Source organism: Oncorhynchus mykiss, chromosome 5 (genome assembly GCF_057628025.1).
Source record: "Oncorhynchus mykiss isolate SJ-2025 chromosome 5, ASM5762802v1, whole genome shotgun sequence".
Classification (NCBI taxonomy): domain Eukaryota; kingdom Metazoa; phylum Chordata; class Actinopteri; order Salmoniformes; family Salmonidae; genus Oncorhynchus; species Oncorhynchus mykiss.
Window position 1 is genome coordinate 20503855 of NC_143026.1, and position 19830 is coordinate 20523684.

At 42.2% G+C, this 19830-nt stretch overlaps 1 protein-coding gene across 6 annotated transcripts in view; it reads left to right on the forward strand.

The window, feature by feature from the left end:
• Positions 1-19830, forward strand: part of LOC110523391 (fibrinogen C domain-containing protein 1) — a 329714-nt gene that overhangs the window by 91032 nt on the left and 218852 nt on the right. For all 6 annotated transcript variants that reach the window (XM_090234140.1, XM_090234143.1, XM_036977014.2 and 3 more), the window contains one exon: positions 2894-3030. In XM_090234140.1, coding sequence (XP_090090266.1) covers positions 2894-3030 — 137 coding nt within the window. The remainder of the gene's footprint in view (positions 1-2893; positions 3031-19830) is intronic.

Genomic DNA, 19830 nt, shown 5'->3' on the forward strand with positions numbered 1-19830 from the left:
ACCCACCGTTCCTAGGCCGTCATTGAAATTAAGAATGTGTTCTTAACTGACTTGCCTAGTTAGTTTTTGGTAATCTTCCTGAGCCAGGATTCAGACACAACTAGGACATCCGGGTTGGCAGAGTGTGCTCAAGCAGTGAGTAAAACAAACTTAGGGAGGAGGCTTCTAATGTTAACATGCATTAAACCAAGGTTTTTACGGTTACAGAAGTAAACAAATGAGAGTGCCTGGGGAATGGGAGTGGAGTTAGGCGGTAGTGATTGGAGAGTAGTGATTGTTGTGTCCATTGGGATGTTGTGCTTGGAGTGAGAGCCTGAGAAAGACTGAGGTGTGATCTCTGAGGGAAGCTTCAGGACAACCTACATCAGACCTGAGGGAAACTTCAAAAAAAACCTCCATCAGACCTAATGGAAGCTTCAGACAAACCTACATCAGACCTGATGGAAGCTTCAGACAAACCTACATCAGACCTGACGGAAGCTTCAGACAAACCTTCATCATACCTGCCAGGAGCTTTAGATGAACCTACATCAGACCTGAGTGAAGCCTTCCAGTAGATTCTCCCTCTTCAGCCAGCCATGGAATACACAACGGCTGACACTTATGTACCACATACACTCCAATGGTAATGCCACCAGAGAGTGTGTGTGTGTGTTTGTGTGTGTGTGTGTGTGTGTGTGTGTGTGTGTGTGTGTGTGTGTGTGTGTGTGTGTGTGTGTGTGTGTGTGTGTGTGTGCCTGTGCGTGTGTTTGCCACAGGCCCCATAAATATTTCACACAGATGGGTACCGCATTACAATCCTTGATGTAATTTCACACTCCGGGATGCCTGCATATATAGAACTAGGATGATACAGGATACATTTCAATCACAGGAGGCTGCTGAGGGGAGGACGGCTCAAAATAATGGCCGAAACGCAGCTAAAAGAGTGGAAAAACAAAGGGGAGGGGGGGTCAATGTAAACACTTAGGTTGGAGTCATGAAACTTGTTTTTCAACCACTCCACAAATTTCTCCACAAACTATAGTTTTGGCAAGTCGGTTAGGACATATACTTTGTCCATGACAGAGTCATTTTTCCAACAATTGTTTACAGACAGATTATTTCACTTATAACTCACTACTTTCTCAACAACTTTCACAATTCCAGTGGGTCAGAAGTTTACATACACTAAGTTTTGACTGTGCCTTTAAACAGTTTGGAATATTCCAGAAAATGATGGCATGGCTTTAGAAGCTTCTGATAGGCTAATTGACATCATTTGAGTAAATTGGAGGTGTACCTATGGATGTATTTCAAGGCCTACCTTCAAACTCAGTGCCTCTTTGCTTGACATCATGGGAATATCAAAAGGAATCTGCCAAGACCTCAGAATTCTTTTTGTAGACCTCCACAAGTCTGGACACCTGAAGGTACCACGTTCATCTTTACAAACAATAGTACGCAAGTATAAACACCATGGGACCACGCAGCGGTCATACCGCTCAGGAAGGAGACGAATTCTGTCTCCTAGAGATGAACGTACTTTGGTGCTAAAAGTGCAAATCAATCCTATTACAACAGCAAAGGACCTTGTGAAGATGCTGGAGGAAACAGGTACAAATATATCTATATCCACAGTAAAACGAGTCCTATATCGAAATAATCTTTTAAGGCCGCTTAGCAAGGAAGAAGCCACTGCTCTAAAATCGCCATCAAAAAGCCAGGCTACGGTTTGCAATTGCACATGGGGACAAAGATCGTACTTTTTGATTAAATTTCCTCTGGGCTGATGAAACAAAAATGGATCTTTTTGGCCATAATGACCGTTGTTATGTTTGGAGGAAAAATGGGGAGGCTTGCAAGCTGAAGAACACCATCCCAACCGTGAAGCAATAAGGTGGCAGCATCATGTTGTGGGGGTGCTTTGCTGCAGGAGGGGATGGTGCATTTCACAAAATAGATAGCACCATGAGGAAAATGCTCACTAACAGGGATGTAAACACATTTGTGCACAACATTTGAGGGAAATACGTTTTATGTGCGTATGGAAAATGTTGGGATATTTTATTTCAGTTCATTAAACATGGGACCAAATCTTTACATGTTGGCTTACATTTTCGTTCAGTATAGATTATCTGTAAGAAAAGCAACTCTGGTACTGAATCTGAGGTTGATAGTCATTGTGCCACAACTGTAAACAACAAGCTCCAAAAATAACACAATTTTGGGAGCAAACCTCCTCCCTCTTTCTTTCCCTCTCCCTCTCTCTCTCACCACCCAAGGAGTCCCCATTATCCCCCTCTTCCTCATTGTCAAGGAAGGGTTAGATATGCCCACTGTTTGAGGCTAAGAAGTCTAGTGGAATGTTCTCCTCATCTCTTTCATATCTCTTTGTTTACACTTACGTAATGTTTTAGCCACTTGTTATGCTTTCCAGCTGGAATTCAAACTGAGAGCTTTTTGTTTCTCTTCTTTTTCTCTCTGTCCCTTTCTGTCTCTCTCTCTTACCTTCTGCATCTCTCTCTCTCTCTCTCTCTCTCTCTCTGTATCCCTTACCCTCTCTTTCTGTATCTCTCTCTCTCTGTATCTCTCCTCTCTCGCTATTCGCTGTCTCTCTCCCTCTCTATCTTTCTCTCTCTCTCTCTCTGCATCTCTCTCTGTATCTGTGTCTCTCTCTCTCTCTCTCTCTCTCTCTCTGTATTTCTCCTCTCTCGCTATCCGCTCTGTCTCTCTCCCTCTGTATCTTTCTCTCTCTCTCTATGCATCTCTCCCTCTCTCTGTATCTGTATCTCTCTCTCTCTCAATTCAATTCAAGGGGCTTTATTGGCATGGGAAACATGTGTTAACATTGCCAAAGCAAGTGAGGTAGATAATATACAATATATATATATCTGTCTCTGTATCTCTCTAGGCTCTCGTCCTCGTGACTGTGGTGATCTGTATGCTAATGGTCAGAGGGAGGATGGCATCTACTCTGTGTTTCCCACTCACTACCCCTACGGCTTCCAGGTCTACTGTGACATGACCACGGACGGAGGGGGCTGGACTGTGAGTCATACTGTACACACACACACACGCACATGCACACACACACACACGCACGCACGCACGCACGCACACACACATGCACAGACACACGCACAGACAGGCACAAATACACAGACAAGCAAGCTTGTAAGCACACACACACACACACACAATCAACATGAAGGGGACGGGGACCATATTCTCAAGTGTCTGCATTAGAATAGAAGAAACACAGCCATTTATATCCTCAAGCACTCCAACAGTGTTCTTTTTCATCCACAACAAAGACAGTGTATTTCCTTTCTCGCTCTCTCTCCTTTCCCTTTCTCTCTACTTTCTCTCTCTCCCTCTCTCTCTCCTCTACACTTTTATTGGGTTGGTAAACAAAATTAAAAAAAACTTCAGAGTGATTAGGTAATGAAATGATTTTCATTATCTTAGCTTTATATATGTTTTACTTTATTACAAAGTATATCACCTGCCAAGCCGCACTGAAATAAGAATCCTTCAGTGTGTAACACTCTTAATAAAATCTATCCCAGAATGCAACATACATTTAATTTGAACAATCTCCTGGATCATCCATCTTCTGAGAAACAAGAGCTCCGGAGAACGAACATTGTTTTCTTCTCCACTCCTCATGATTAAAATGCAGCACTGCTTATACCCTAGCATATTTGTATAGAAAAACCAAAGTGGGATAAATAGATTGCAAATAGATTGCGTGTTGAACTTTAGACCTTAAACTGTAGATAAAATGATCCGGGCTGCGAAAAAAAAGGAACATGATGTGAAAGGCTTCTACGATGGTGCCTGAGAATGCAGGTGAGAATACAGATGAGAGAAGGAGATATGAAACACAAACTTGACTACGTAGCCGTCTACGTACTACATAGAGAGAGAGAGCGAGGGAGAGGGAGATGATTATTCAAAGGAGCGCAAGATAATTGAATGGGCAATGTTCCCTCTCACCCAAAACATTCTCCTTCACGCTTCTGCTGCTCCGGCCTGTACCTCCTGATATCATTAATGGAGTCACCTTTATGCATCTCAGCTCTTTATCAAACTTGTCGGAGTGTACATTATACACATTGCAGCTGCGCTGCTGCAACAGGCCGACGATGTACTCATTCAGCCTTTTGTTATGATGCACTGCTGAGTGCATTCTGAGATGACATGTAGCAAGTTGTGTTTGGAGCGAGTAGTGGAGAAAGTAGTTAAACTCGACTGTGACCTATTTTATCCTCATTATAGGCTATTTTATATTTTATTTACTTGAGTGTATTGACCGACGGCCTGTACAGGTTCAGAACGATGCACTGTTCTTTTTGTTTGTTTTTGTAGACAATTTTAGCTCTTCACAGAACGCACCGCCTTGCTGGACTTTTTTATTCCTAAACACAGTCATGGAATTTTCACTGGACTCTTGGAAGAAATCAGGACTCTGCTCTGAAAAAGTGCTGGATTTTTATTGACACTTTCAAATTGTTTTTGGAGCGACGACAGTTCCTAAAAACGGATGGCCTGCACCCGAATAGGAGAGGAGCTTAGATGCAGAGTGCTAACATTAAAAGGTACTAAAAAAGTGATGGGATATCAGTCCTTGGCCGAAACAGGTAACACTCATTGAGACATGTATTAATCCACGTCCACATTCGAGGCATAGACCAAATGCCACAGTTCTAAGCAACATTGTATCAATTCCGTTTCAAGCCAACCCCATAGCTATTTCATATAGAGGGTTACCTATTGAAGACCAGGCTTCAATTCCCCGACGAGGATGAAGGAGTAGGCTGTCCTTGTAAATAAGAATTTGTTCTTAACTGACTTGCCTAGTTAAATAAAGGGTACACTAAGAGCATAACATTTATGCACCCTAATTTTCTAATTCTAGTCTAACCAATACCCAAACTGAGATTCAGTGAAAATAAAAATCTCATTGATTTATCAAGACCAGTCCCCATGCTTGTCTCAGAGCAGCAAGAAACGGTGTGAAAATAGTTGTAGGCTGTTACTTCAAATCCTATTGCTTCTAACTTCAATATGCTCTTTAAATAAATAAGACCTACACCACTTTTAACATCACATTACTCAACACTAGTGAGACTCATGTCGCCTACGGTAGCCCTACAGTATATCAAAAATATGACATGACTCTCCGCCAATAATTAATTATAGAGGGTTGGAGGATATTTCTGTAATTCAGTGATATTTATTCCCATAGTATTTCATTATGGATCCTTAACTAAATAAACATTGGCATTTTGAAAGAGTATTTTTATCATTATTTTATTAACGCAAGCATAAAGATGCCATTATTAGTTACATTGTTTTAGTTTTAACAGACTGGCACTAAGAACAGAACAGCGGGAACGTTTTCCTATTCAGCAGCCTTATTAGTGCAATGCCCTTTAAAGTATTGCCAGTGTGGTGGGGTGGGGGTCCACCTCCCCCTTCCTCCTGCTCCTTTCCCCATGGGCTAGGTTGGTCTTCTGTGCGCGGCTCTGCGGCCCATCCCGTGCCCCTGCCCTCATGCCTTGAACCTCGCTGGCTTTCAGTGGATACAGCTGGAGAACCACAAGGCAATCCCATTGGGCGCCACGCGGGAGCCATAACCAATATAACCAATATATATTGTCCTGCTAATAACAGGGTTAATAATTTATCTGTGAGAATTTCCAAGGGGCTTCTATATAATTCAAATTTTAAATTAATAATCGCTTTGTTTAAAAATAACAATATTTTGGAGATGATTTTGTTGTCAAATAACGTAAAATGAGTGAGAAAAGGCCATTCTTGAACCTGGGCTGAGACATTGTTACTAATTTGTAAATAAAGCCAGTTTGTTATTTAGAATAATTTATTTATGTTTTTAGAGGGAGAGAAATCAAAATCTCATGGGTCTCCCAGTCGAGGGCAGCACAGGTACTGAACCAGCATCTGTAGCAACACAGCTTGCACTGCTATGCAGTGTCTTAGAACGTTGCGCCACTCAGGCGCTGTACAACGTGACTGGTCGGGAGTGGCCTACAGTACTACAGTAAGAGCAAAAGAATCCTAACAAAATAAAATAATAAAAACCTTAGTGTGACAACCGTTTTAGTAAGTAATACTGAAGCACAGTTATCAGTGTCTATATAGGTTTATGTTGTGCATTCATTGTCAGAGACACAGTAGGACCCAAAAACATAATTAGTGGTCTAACTCCCTCTTGTGCTGGTCTGGAGCAATGAAGTGGTGACACAGGGTACCGTACTAAACCAGCAAAACCGCAACATTTGTAACTATGTTAAATCGCTATTTTTTATTTTGGGTGTACTTAACCTGGATATATGAAAGATATTTGTACTGAGATAAATGTAACTCAACTGTTAACTAAACCAACTTAAAACACCCTGAAAAATCAACTATTTTGCAGAGCATTCTGACAAACGCACCACATATGTATACAGCCAATTCAATTTTTGCTAACAAGCCTGCATTAGATTTACTAAGATACCGAAATTGCAAAGAACTTCCAATGAGCAACATTTCCTGTATGACCCGGGGGTTGCATGATTGGAAGGGTGTGTCCTCTGTCTCTGATTCGGATAAGGCCCTGTAAATGTTTTCTTTCTCTGATTAACTCTGCTGAATATAAGCATGCCCCATATAACAGATTACGGATAAAAGACAGATCTAGCCCATTGTTTTGCAATCAACTTTCCTGCCAGTTCTTGACTACGGTGACACCTTTTATTGGAATGGTGCAGCCACTACTCTTAAACCTGCTGGGGGATTGACAGTTCACACTATTTTGTCAATAACAGGAGAAGTGGACTCTCCAAACACTCCAGTATGTACCAGAGGAATGTTTTTGCTTTTCCCGCCGAGACTCTAACACGTTCAAAAAGTGAATACTGGAACAATATTTATAACATAAGAATGTGGGGAATGTTCAGTGGTGAGCTAAAGAAGAATAATTTCGTATGAGTTTTTATTTTGTGATGTCATTAGAAATGGTATAAAGGAAATACTGTAACTTGGAAATTATATCCACTTTATCTGTCAAGGTTCCATCCAGTATGTTGTTCTTATAATGTGAAAAATAATGAAAGTTATTTTGTTAAGATAGGAATGTGATTTTAGGAGTCATAAGAGATCATTTACTATCTATAGCCTTTGCACAGTAAGTAGCCATGCCCCAAGTGATGTCAGCGAGCGTGTCAGCCTGACGGAACTGTCATTTTCGTCCACAGTGCATAAAAGGATTGGTAAGAAATGAACATGCAGACCAGAACATCGTCAGGTTGCAGCCGCGCGTGTAATGTGGTTTTAATCCTAAATATCAACACGAGGTGTAGGCGAGAAGCTCGTCTCTCTGACAATCACTGGTACTGCTGATTAGCTGTCCTAAGTCAAATATCTAGAAAAGGGAATATTAAGTGGGACCATCCTACTACTCTTCAAACCATCCTATCCTACTACTTTACTCAAATCACTGTATTCTCCTACTCTCATCACCAATGGGAGCCGTCAACACTTCTGTCTATCTTTTTTACTTATTTTTTAAACATACTGTAAATAATACAGTACAAACAAGTCTATATACGATGTGAGCAAATGAGGTGAAATAAGGGAGGTAAAGGCAAAAAAAGGCCATGGTGACAAAGTAAATACAATAAAGCAAGTAAAACACTGGAATGGTAGATTTGCAGTGGAAGAATGTGCAAAGTAGAAATACAAATAATGGGGTGCAAAGGAGCAAAATAAATAAATAAATAAAATAAATACAGTAGGGAAAGAGGTAGTTGTTTGGGCTAAATTATAGGTGGGCTATGTACAGGTGCAGTAATCTGTGAGCTGCTCTGACAGTTGGTGCTTAAAGCTAGTGAGGGAGATTAGTGATTCCAGTTTCAGAGATCTTTGTAGTTTGTTCCAGTCATTGGCAGCAGAGAACTGGAAGGAGAGGTGGCCAAATAAATAATTGGTTTTGATAGTGACCAGAGAGATATACCTGCTGGAGCGCGTGCTACAGGTGGGTGATGCTATGGTAACCAGCGAGCTGAGATAAGGGGGGACTTTACCTAGCAGGGTCTTGTACAGTACAGGTGCATCAAAGCTGGGACCGAGAGACTGAAAAACAGCTTCTATCTCAAGGCCATCAGACTGTTAAACAGCCACCACTAACACTGAGTGGCTGCTGCCAACACACTGACACTGACTCAACTCCAGCCACTTTAATAATGGGAATTGATGGGAAATGATGTAAATATATCACTAGCCACTTTAAACAATGCTACCTTATATAATGTTACTTACCCTACATTATTCATCTCATATGCATACGTATATACTGTACTCTATATCATCGACTGTATCCTTATGTAATACATGTATCACTAGCCACTTTAAACTATGCCACTTTGTTTACATACTCATCTCATTTGTACATACTGTACTCGATACCATCTACTGTATCTTGCCTATGCTGCTCTGTACCATCACTCATTCATATATCCTTATGTACATATTCTTTATCCCCTTACACTGTGTACAAGACAGTAGTTTTGGAATTGTTAGTTAGATTACTTGTTATTACTGCATTGTCGGAACTAGAAGCACAAGCATTTCGCTACACTCGCATTAACATCTGCTAACCATGTGTATGTGACAAATAAAATTTGATTTGATTTGATTGTAGATGACATGGAGCCAGTGGGTTTGGTGACGAGTATGAAGCGAGGGCCAGCCAACGAGAACGTACAGGTCACAATGGTGGGTAGTATATGGGGCTTTGGTGACAAAATGGATGGCACTGTGATAGACTGCATCCAATTTGTTGAGTAGGGTATTGGAGGCTATTTTGTAAATGACATCGCTGAAGTCAAGGATTGGTAGGATGGTCAGTTTTACAAGGCTATGTTTGGCAGCATGAGTGAAGGATGCTTTGTTGCGAAATAGGAAGCCAATTCTAGATTTAGCTTTGGATTGGAAATGTTTGATGTGGGTCTGGAAGGGGAGTTTACAGTCTAACCAGACACCTAGGTATTTGTAGTTGTCCACGTATTCTAAGTCAGAGCCGTCCAGAGTAGTGATGTTGGACGAGCGGGCAGGTGCAGGCAGCGATCGGTTGAAGAACATGCATTTAGTTCTACTTGTATTTAAGAGCAATTGGAGGCCACGGAAGGAGAGTTGTATGGCATTGAAGCTTGCTTGGAGGGTTGTTAACACCGTGTCCAAAGAAGGGCCAGAAGTATACAGAATGGTGTCGTCTGCGTAGAAGTGGATCAGAGACTCACCAGCAGCAAGAGCGACATCATTGATGTATACCGAGAAGAGAGTTGGTCCAAGAATTGAACCCTGTGGCCTGAGACTGCTAGAGTTCCGGACAGCAGACCCTCCGATTTGACACACGGAACTCTATCAGAGAAGTAGTTGGTGAACCAGGCGAGGCAATCATTTGAGAAACCAAGGCTGTCGAGTCTGCCAATGAGGATGTGGTGATTGACAGAGTCGAAAGCCTTGGCCAGATCAATGAATACGGCTGCACAGTAATGTTTCTTATCGATGGCGGTTAAGATATCGTTTAGGACCTTGAGCTTGGCTGAGGTGCACCCATGACCAGCTCTGAAACCAGATTGCATAGCAGAGAAGGTATGGTGAGATTCGAAATGGTCGGTAATCTGTTTGTTGACTTAGCTTTCGAAGACCTTAGAAAGGCAGGGTAGGATAGATATAGGTCTGTAGCAGTTTGTGTCAATAGTGTCCACCCCTTTGAAGAGGGGGATGACGGCAGCTGCTTTCCAATCTTTGGGAATCTCAGACGACACGAAAGAGAGGTTGAACAGGCTAGTAATAGGGGTGGCAACAATTTCGGCAGACAATTTTGTAAAGAAGGGGTCCCGATTGTATAGCCCGGCTGATTTTGCAGCTCTTTCAGAACATATCTCCCGAGGAGCATCTTCCAGAGTGAACAACAGTAGAATACGGGAAAGGAGAGACCCCTTTAGGACAATCAGATATTTACAAGCGTGCCGCTGAAAGGCCAACCCACATCCTTCCTAAGAAGGCTTGGTTCCGACAGAGATAAACGGCAAACAAAGGCACTCACACATAAATACATGTATCATTTCTTACTTCAAATGGACGGCGGTTTGTGTGCAAAGTATATGATTACTGTGAGAATAGTTCTAAAATGTATCAACAATAAGTGTCCCTTTTTCTCTCTCTCTCTTCCCCCACTCTTCATTTTATGTGTAACAAGCCACCATGTGTTGTCAGTCTGCTAGCGACCTTTTTTCATCTATTAAGTGTGTATGTTATGATTAACCTGTCTGGGATTTTCGGGACGGTAGCGACCCACCTCAACAACAGCCAGTGAAAGTGCAGGGGGCCAAATTCGAAACTACAGAAATACCATAATTAAAATTCCTCAAACATACAAGTATTTCACACCATTTTAAAGATAAACTTTATAAGATAAAATCCAGCCACAGTGTCCGTTTTCAAAAATGCTCTACAACGAAAGCACACCAAATGATTATGTTAGGTCAGTACCTCGTCACACAAAAACACACAAAAACTAACGAGTCATAAAAAGCAGAAATAGAGATCAAATTAATCACTAACCTTTGATGATCTTCATCAGATGACACTCATAGGACTTCATGTTACACATGTATGTTTTGTTCGATAAAGTTCATATTTATATCCAAAAATCTCAGTTTAAATTGGCAAGTTATGTTCAGTAGTTCCAAAACATCCGGTGATTTTGCAGAGAGCCACATCAATTTACAGAAATACTCATAATAAACATTGCTAAAAGATACAAGTGTTATCCATGGAATTTTAGATCCACTTCTCCTTAATGTAACCGCTGTGTCAGATTTCAAAGCTATACCGAAAAATCACACCATGCAATAATCTGAGTACAGCGCTCAGACAACAAAACAAGCCATACAGATATCCGGCATGTTGTGGAGTCAACAAAGTCAGAAATAGCATTATAAATATTCACTTACCTTTGATGATCTTCATCAGAATGCACTCCCAGGAATCCCAGTTCCACAATAAATGTTTGTTTTGTTTGATAAAATCCATCATTTATGTCCAAATACCTCCTTTTTGTTTGCATGTTTAGTACATAATCCAAACTCACGACGCGCGGGCAAGTCCAGGCGAAAGTTCAGAAGAAAAGTCATATTACAGTTCGTAGAAACATGTCAAACAAAGTATAGAATCAATATTTAGGATGTTTTTATCATAATTCTTCAATAATGTTCCAACCGGAGAATTCCTTTGTCCGTAGAAATGCAATGGAACAGAGCTAACTCTCACGTGAGCGCGCATGATCAGCTCATGCCACTCTGGCAGACCTCTGACTCATTCAGCTCCCATTCCCCCCTCCTTCACAGTAGAAGCATCAAACAAGGTTCTAAAGACTTTTGACATCTAGTGGAAGCCTTAGGAAGTGTATGACCCCATAGACACTGGATATTGGACAGGCAATGAGTTGAAAAACTACAAACCTCAGATTTCCCACTTCCTGGTTTGATTTTTTTCCCAGGTTTTTGCCTGCCATATAAGTTCTGTTATACTCACAGACATCATTCAATCAGTTTTAGAAACTGAGTGTTTTCTATCCAAATCTACTAATAATATGCATGTATTAGAAACTGGGCCTGAGTAGCAGGAAGTTTACTCTGGGCACCTTATTCATCCAAGCTACTCAATACTGCCCCCCCTCACAAAATGAATGACATTTGCATTCCCTAGTGCCACAAGGGCAGTTTAAAACCCTAATGATAAATGAGTTCACAGAGGTGTGCAATTGTTTTGATTTGTTGACTTTAATCATTTGTTTATGATGGCTGTTTGTTTGTGACGTTCTAATGTAATGTACTTGTTATTGTATCTTGTTATTTTATCTTGTAGTTTTATATTTTGTTTTATTTCCTCAGGGCACCATTGAAGATGAGACCCTGGTCTCAATTGGGCTTCCCTGATTATATAAAAGTTCATAATAAAAAGGGAGACAGAAGGAGAGAGATTGAGAGAGATAATTGAAGAATGAGAAATGAAGAGCATCTCTTCGATAAATATAAGGAGGTATTTAGAGAGTTATACATAGGGATCACCCAGGCTGTGGATCCCTGTGTCACAGTAGGCATAGACTTATCTATCCCAAAGCAAATCTAATGTGACAGACAACTCTCAGCACAACACTCAGTTGTTCATAAACTATAGACATGCCCAGACCAATGTGTCACTGTGAGAGTGTCAAAGACATGTTGCTGTTGTAGCCATACTAGAATTGTTGTTTATTTTCAGAGGCAAGACACTTTTTTTCCTGTAATAGGCTTTTGATAAGGATTTGATATCCAAATACAGTGGGATAAGATGAGGATGGAATGGAATTGGGAAGGGGGATTCGTAACATAGTGTACTATATGTAATTTGTAGCATGCCATACGAATAGCAGGATTTTCTTTATTATTTTTTTGCAGGATGTAACATATCATACAAAATGGATTACGTCGTACACAATTGTGTACCATTTTCGGGAACCTGTTTTGGCTTGTGAGCGCTACTTTCAAAACTCCTGGCTGAAAAGATTCAAAGCCGAACTCTAGCATTACTTTAAGTTGTTTGTTGTCAAAGGGAAGACACCTGTCTTCCTTTGATAGGCTTTTGACAAAGGTTTGATAACTAAATACAGTGGGGTGTGATTTTGTTAAGATAGGAGTGAAATGTCAGGTTGTTTGTGTTTTTGGGAGGTGTTTGGTATCAAGTGATCCAACACTTGGCTAGCTGGGTGTATAGTAAACAGAGGTGTTTGGTATCAAGTGATCCAACACTTGGCTAGCTGGGTGTAGAGTGAACAGAGGTGTTTGGTATCACGTGATCCAACTCTTGGCTAGCTGGGTGTAGAGTAAACAGAGGTGTTTGGTATCAAGTGATCCAACTCTTGGCTAGCTGGGTGTAGAGTGAACATAGGTGTTTGGTATCAAGTGATCCAACACTTGGCTAGCTGGGTGTAGAGTAAACAGAGGTGTTTGGTATCAAATGATCCAACACTTGGCTAGCTGGGTGTAGAGTGAACAGAGGTGTTTGGTATCAAGTGATCCAACACTTGGCTAGCTGGGTGTAGAGTAAACAGAGGTGTTTGGTATCAAATGATCCAACACTTGGCTAGCTGGGTGTAGAGTGAACAGAGGTGTTTGGTATCACGTGATCCAACTCTTGGCTAGATGGGTGTAGAGTAAACAGAAGTGTTATGTGAGATTATTCTGTTTGTTATCCCGCAGGGGGGATTAGAACGGTAGAGACAAAGAGGTGAACAAACACACTCACAGAGACACTATATATTTAAGCACCAGCTGTCAGAGCAGTTTACAGATCACTGCACCTGTACTTAGCCTATCTGTAAACAGCCCATCTACCTACCTCATCCCCATACTGGTATTTATTTATTTATTTTGCTCCTTTGCACCCCAGTATCTCTACCTGCACATTCATCTTCTGCCGATCTACCATTCCAGTGTTTAATTGCTATATTGTAATGACTTCGCCACCATGGCCTATTTATTTCCTTAACTTACCTCATTTGCACTCACTGTATATAGACTTTTTGTTTTCCTTTGTTCTACTGTATTATTGACTGTATGTTTTGTTTATTCCATGTGTAACTCTGTTGTTGTATGTGTCGAATTGCTAAGCTTTATCTTGGCCAGGTCGCAGTTGCAAATGAGAACTTGTTCTCAACTAACCTACCTGGTTAAATAAAGGTGAAATAAAACAAAATATACAGTGGGGCAAAAAAGTATTTAGTCAGCCACCAATTGTGCAAGTTAATTGTCCCACTTAAAAATGCCTGTAATTTTCATCATAGGTACACTTCAACTATGACAGACAAAATGACAAAAAAATCCAGAAAATCACATTGTAGGATTTGTAATGAATTATTTAGCAAATTATGGTGGAAAATAAGTATTTGGTCAATAACAAAAGTTTATCTCAATACTTTGTTATATACCCTTTGTTGGCAATGAAAGAGGTCAAATGTTTTCTGTAAGTCTTCACAAGGTTTTCACACACTGTTGCTGGTATTTTGGCTCATTCCTCCATGCAGATCTCCTCTGGAGCAGTGATGTTTTGGGGATGTTGCTGGGCAACACGGACTTTCAACTCCCTCCAAAGATTGTCTATGGGGTTGAGATCTGGAGACTGGCTAGGCCACTCCAGGACCTTGAAATGCTTCTTACCAAGCCACTCCTTCGTTGCCCGGGCGGTGTGTTTGGGATCATTGTCATGCTGAAAGACCCAGCCATGTTTCATCTTCAATGCCCTTGCTGATGGAAGGAGGTTTTCACTCAAAATCTCACAATACATGGCCCCATTTATTCTTTCCTTTACATGGATCAGTCGTCCTGGTCCCTTTGCAGAAAAACAGCCCCAAAGCATGATGTTTCACCGTAGGTATGGTGTTCTTTGGATGCAACTCAGCATTCTTTGTCCTCCAAACACAACGAGTTGTTTTTACCAAAAAGTTATATTTTGGTTTCATCTGACCATATGACATTCTCCCAATCTTCTTCTGGATCATCCAAATGCTCTCTAGCAAACTTTAGACGGGCCTGGCCATGTACTGGCTTTTAAGCAGGGGGACACGTCTGGCACTGCAGGATTTGAGTCCCTGGCGGCGTAGTGTGTTACTGATGGTAGGCTTTGTTACTGTGGTCCCAGCTCTCTGCAGGTCATTCACTAGGTCCCCCCGTGTGGTTCTGGGATTTTTACTCACCGTTCCTGTGATCATTTTGACCCCACGGGGTGAGATCTTGCGTGGAGCCCCAGATCGAGGGAGATTATCAGTGGTCTTGTATGTCTTCCATTTCCTAATAATTGCTCCCACAGTTGATTTCTTCAAACCAAGCTGCTTACCTACTGCAGATTCAGTATTCCCAGCCTGGTGCAGGTCTACAATTTTGTTTTTGGTGTCCTTTGACAGCTCTTTGGTCTTGGCCATATTGGAGTTTGGAGTGTGACTGTTTGAGGTTGTGGACAGGTGTCTTTTATACTGATAACAAGTTCAAACAGGTGCCATTAATTCAGGTAACGAGTGGAGGACAGATGAGCCTCTTAAAGAAGAAGTTACAGGTCTGTGAGAGCCAGAAATCTTGCTTGTTTGTAGGTGACCAAATACTTATTTTCCACCATAATTTGCAAATAAAATCATAAAAAATCCTACAATGTGATTTTCTGGATTTTTTTTTCTAATTTTGTCTGTCATAGTTGAAGTGTACCTATGATGAAAATTACAGGCCTCTCATCTTTTTAAGTGGGAGAACTTGCACAATTGGTGGCTGACTAAATACTTTTTTGCCCCACTGTATATATAAACATACTGTCTGAGTCCGAAATGGAACCTTATTCGCTATGTATTACACTACTTTTGACCAGCTCCCATGGACACTCCATATAAGGAGTAGGGTGCCATTTGGGACAGTCACTGTCACAGAAATACTACCTCTAAACACACTGGTTGCTTCCCAAAACCACCATATTCCCTATGTAGTGCATTACTTTTGACGAGGGCCCACAGGGCTCTGGTCAGCTTTATAGGCAATAGGGTTGAATAGAGCTCAACTCACTGTCGCTGAAACCCTAGATATACAGTATACATGGTTTTTGGGATGGAAGACATATCGCTTTGTCAAAAATCAAATCCAATCAAATGTATTTGTCACATACACATGGTTAGCATGTGTTAATGCAAGTGTAGAGAAATGCTTGTGCTTCTAGTTCCGACCATGCAGTAATATCTAACAAGTAATATAACCTAACAATTTCACAACTATTTTATAAAAACAAGTGTAAAGGAATGAATATGAATATGTACATAAAACTATATAAATGAGTGATGTCCGAACGGCATAGGCAAGATGCAGTAGATGGTATAGAGTACAGTATATACATATGAGATGAGTAATATAGGGTATGAAAACATTATATGAAGTGGCATTGTTTAAAGTGGCTAGAGTGATACATTACATCAAGATGGCAAGATGCAGTAGATGGTATAGCGTACAGTATATACATATGAGATGAGTAATGTAGGGTATGTAAACATTATATAATATAAAGTGGCTAGTAGATTACATCAATTTTTCCATTATTAAAGTGGCTAGAGTTGAGTAGGTATGTTGGCAGCAGCCACTCAATGCTAGTGGTGGCTGTTTAACAATCTGATGGCCTTGAGATAGAAGCTGTTTTTCAGTCTCTCGGTCCATGCTTTGATTCACCTGTACTGACCTCGCCTTCTGGATGATAGCGGGGTGAACAGGCAGTGGCTCGGGTGGTTATTGTCCTTGATGATCTTTTTGGCCTTCCTGTGACATCAGGTTGTGTAGGTGTCCTGGAGGGCAGGTAGTTTGCACCAGGTGATGCGTTGTGCAGACCTCACTACCCTCTGGAGATCCTTCCGGTTATGGTCAGAGCAGCTGCCGTACCAGGCGGTGACAGGATGCTCTCGATTGTGCATCTGTAAAAGTTTGTGAGTGTTTTTGGTGACAAGCCAAATTTCTTCAGCCTCCTGAGATTGAAGAGGGGCTGCAGCGCATTCTTCACCACGCTGTCTGTGTGGGTGGACCATTTCAGTTTGTCCGTGATGTGTACGCCGAGGAACTTAAAACTCTCCACCCTCTCCACTACTGTCCCATCAATGTAGATAGGGGGCTGCTCCCACTGCTGTTTCCTGAAGTCCACGATCATCTCCTTTGTTTTGTTGATATTGAGTGTGAGGATATTTTCCTGACACCACACTCCGAGGGCCCTCACCTCCTCCCTGTAGGCCGTCTCGTCGTTGTTGGTATTCAAGCTTACCACTGTAGTGTCGTCTGCTAACTTGATGATTGAGTTGGAGGCTGCATGGCCACGCAGTCGTGAGGGAACAGGGAGTACAGGAGAGGGCTGAGAACGCACCCTTGTGGGAACCCAGTGTTGAGGATCAGCGGGGTGTAGATGTTGTTACCTACCCTCACCACCAGGGGGCGTCCCGTCAGGAATTCCAGGACCCAGTTGCACAGGGCGGGGTCGAGACCCAGGGACATACTGTGTGTGTGTCTGCGTGCGTGGGTTTGTGTGGGTGTCTGCGTGCGTGGGTTTGTGTGGGTGTCTGCGTGCGTGGGTTTGTGTGGGTGTCTGCGTGCGTGGGTTTGTGTGGGTGTCTGCGTGCGTGGGTTTGTGTGTGTGTCTGCGTGTGTGCGTGCATTTGTGTGTGCATGTGTTTGTACATGTGTGTACATTTTGTCTTGTTGTTTGTCTTGTTTACTCTTCACTATGGATGTGTCTGTGTCCTGTTAATTTTAGTGTATGTGTGTATAGTTTATTTCGTTTCTGAATGCGGTTTTGTGTGTGAGTGTGCAGTGTGTGAGTGTGCAGTGTAGTGGCCTTTTCTCTCTGTTCTGAGCTGTAGTGGTCCTCAGGGAGACGAGAGAGGAGCTCTTATAGGGAGCTAATAGTTTATCAGCTTTATATATCATCTATAGCCTGCAGCACTTTGGCTGTTCCTACTCACACACACAAAGACTCACACAGACTCACACAAAGACTCACACAGACACAGCAGCTAGCACTCACAGTCTCACGTCAGAATTAGACTTAAACTCATCCATGTTTCTCAAATGTCAAATTTCAAACTGTTTATGCTTCAGTTTAGGCATTAACTCCTAATGGTTAAGGTTTGGGATAGGGATACAATTAAAAGTTTGGATTCAGAGGCAGGTCCTTAGGCCCATCCACAACACCCTAGCAATACTGAAACCTACTTGAAGGTAACGGTTTCCACGTAATCTCTCGACATCCTCAGACACTGACTTGTATCGCGGGTGACCTGGCTGGACACAGACGCACACACAAAGTCCAAATGGGGATAGTTTAGGAACATATTTGTTGGCTAGCGCCGCATCCACCCTCACAGAGAGACTGTGTTATCTGTGTTAGTCCCTAAACCAGAACTTTCTCAGTTCTGCCAAACGCAAACTCTGGTCTACACAAGTATATCACAGACACACTTTGTGTGCATGTGTGTGTATGTCAATCACTGTCAGCGAGCGTGCCTAAGACAGACAAGGTCATGGCTTCCTATCATCTGATGGAGTGACAGAGGGCTTGGCACAGCATGATACAGTACAGCCAACCACCAGTCTTTCATTGAATTAAGATGGGTGTGTATCTCTCCATGTCGTTGTGTTTCTGTAGTTGACATGTTTGTTCTACCGTGTGTGTGTGTGTGTGTGTGTGTGTGTGTCAATCACCATCAGCGAGCATGCCTTAGACAGTCTTCATAGAATATGTGTGTATAATTGGCTGTTCGTGATGGATAACACCTCGGCGTCATTAGCAGCTCAGAAGTGTGATCCAACAGGAATTAAGACAGTGTCTGTAAGAGGTAGAGTTGTGGGCTTAAATAAGGGATGAGCCATATGCTGCCATTCACTTAAACAGAGCAGCCCTACTGAGACTAGCACACATGCAGATGGGGTCATAACAGGGAGGGAGGGAGGGAGGGAGGGAGGGAGAAAAAAAGAGAGAGATGGAGGGAGGGAGAACAATGAGAGAGGGAGGGAGGGCGGGAGGGGGGAGAAAGAGGAGAGAGTGAGGGCCTGCAGAGACAGAAATGTATAGGAAGATCTACAGAGAAGGAAGGTAGGCATCTTTAGAAAGAAAGAGAGGGAGTAGAGAGAATGAAGTTCTGAAGAGAGGGGAGAGTGGGGAGGCTCTAGTCTACAGAGATACAAGGAGAGGGGAGAGTGGGGAGGCTCTAGTCTACAGAAATACAAAGAGAGGGGAGAGTGGGGAGACTCTAGTCTAGAGATACAAAGAGAGGGGAGAGTGGGGAGGCTCTAGTCTGCAGAAATACAAAGAGAGGGGAGAGTGGGGAGGCTCTAGTCTAGAGATACAAAGAGAGGGGAGAGTGGGGAGGCTCTAGTCTAGAGATACAAAGAGAGGGGAGAGTGGGGAGGCTCTAGTCTACAGATATACAAAGAGGGGGAGAGTGGGGAGGCTCTAGTCTACAGAAATACAAAGAGGGGAGGCTCTAGTCTACAGAGATACAAAGTGAAGGGAGAGTGGGTATTCTCTAGTCTAGAGATACAAAGAGAGGGGAGAGTGGGGAGGCTCTAGTCTACAGAGATACAAAGAGAGGGGAGAGTGGGGAGGCTCTAGTCTACAGAGATACAAAGAGAGGGGTGAGTGGGGAGGCTCTAGTCTACAGAGATACAAAGAGAGGAGTGACATATAGTTGTTGAATCACTTACCTACAATATTTAAATCCCAGTGCTCTTTTCCATCAGGCTTTCTAGCCACGTCCCAGCCTGACTTAAAACATCTCTCTCCTGGGCACTACAAGAATGTTTGTACCCATATCCTCCACATAACTCAGTTAAAACATGGCTTCCCTCCCTGGAGCTGCAGAAACGCAGTGTTATGGTGACCTTTACCACAGGGCTGGTTAGTGCTGGTGATTGAATAGGGCTCTCCTTCTTGTGATAAGGTCAGGCCAGTGTGCTGTGTGATAGTGCTGGGAGTAGATAGAGGGAGCGGGATCATGGGTATGTCCCAAATTGCACCCTATTCCCTACATAGTGCACTACTTTTGATTCGGACCTGTAATGCTATAGTGTATACTACGGTAGGAATACTATAGAATTTACTGTAGTGTTTTTGCGGACTTAACTGTTATATTCACTATAGTATACTGTAGAATGTACAGTTTACTTAAGCAATAAGGCACGAAGGGGTGTGGTATATGGCCAATATACCACAACTTTGCGCCATGTC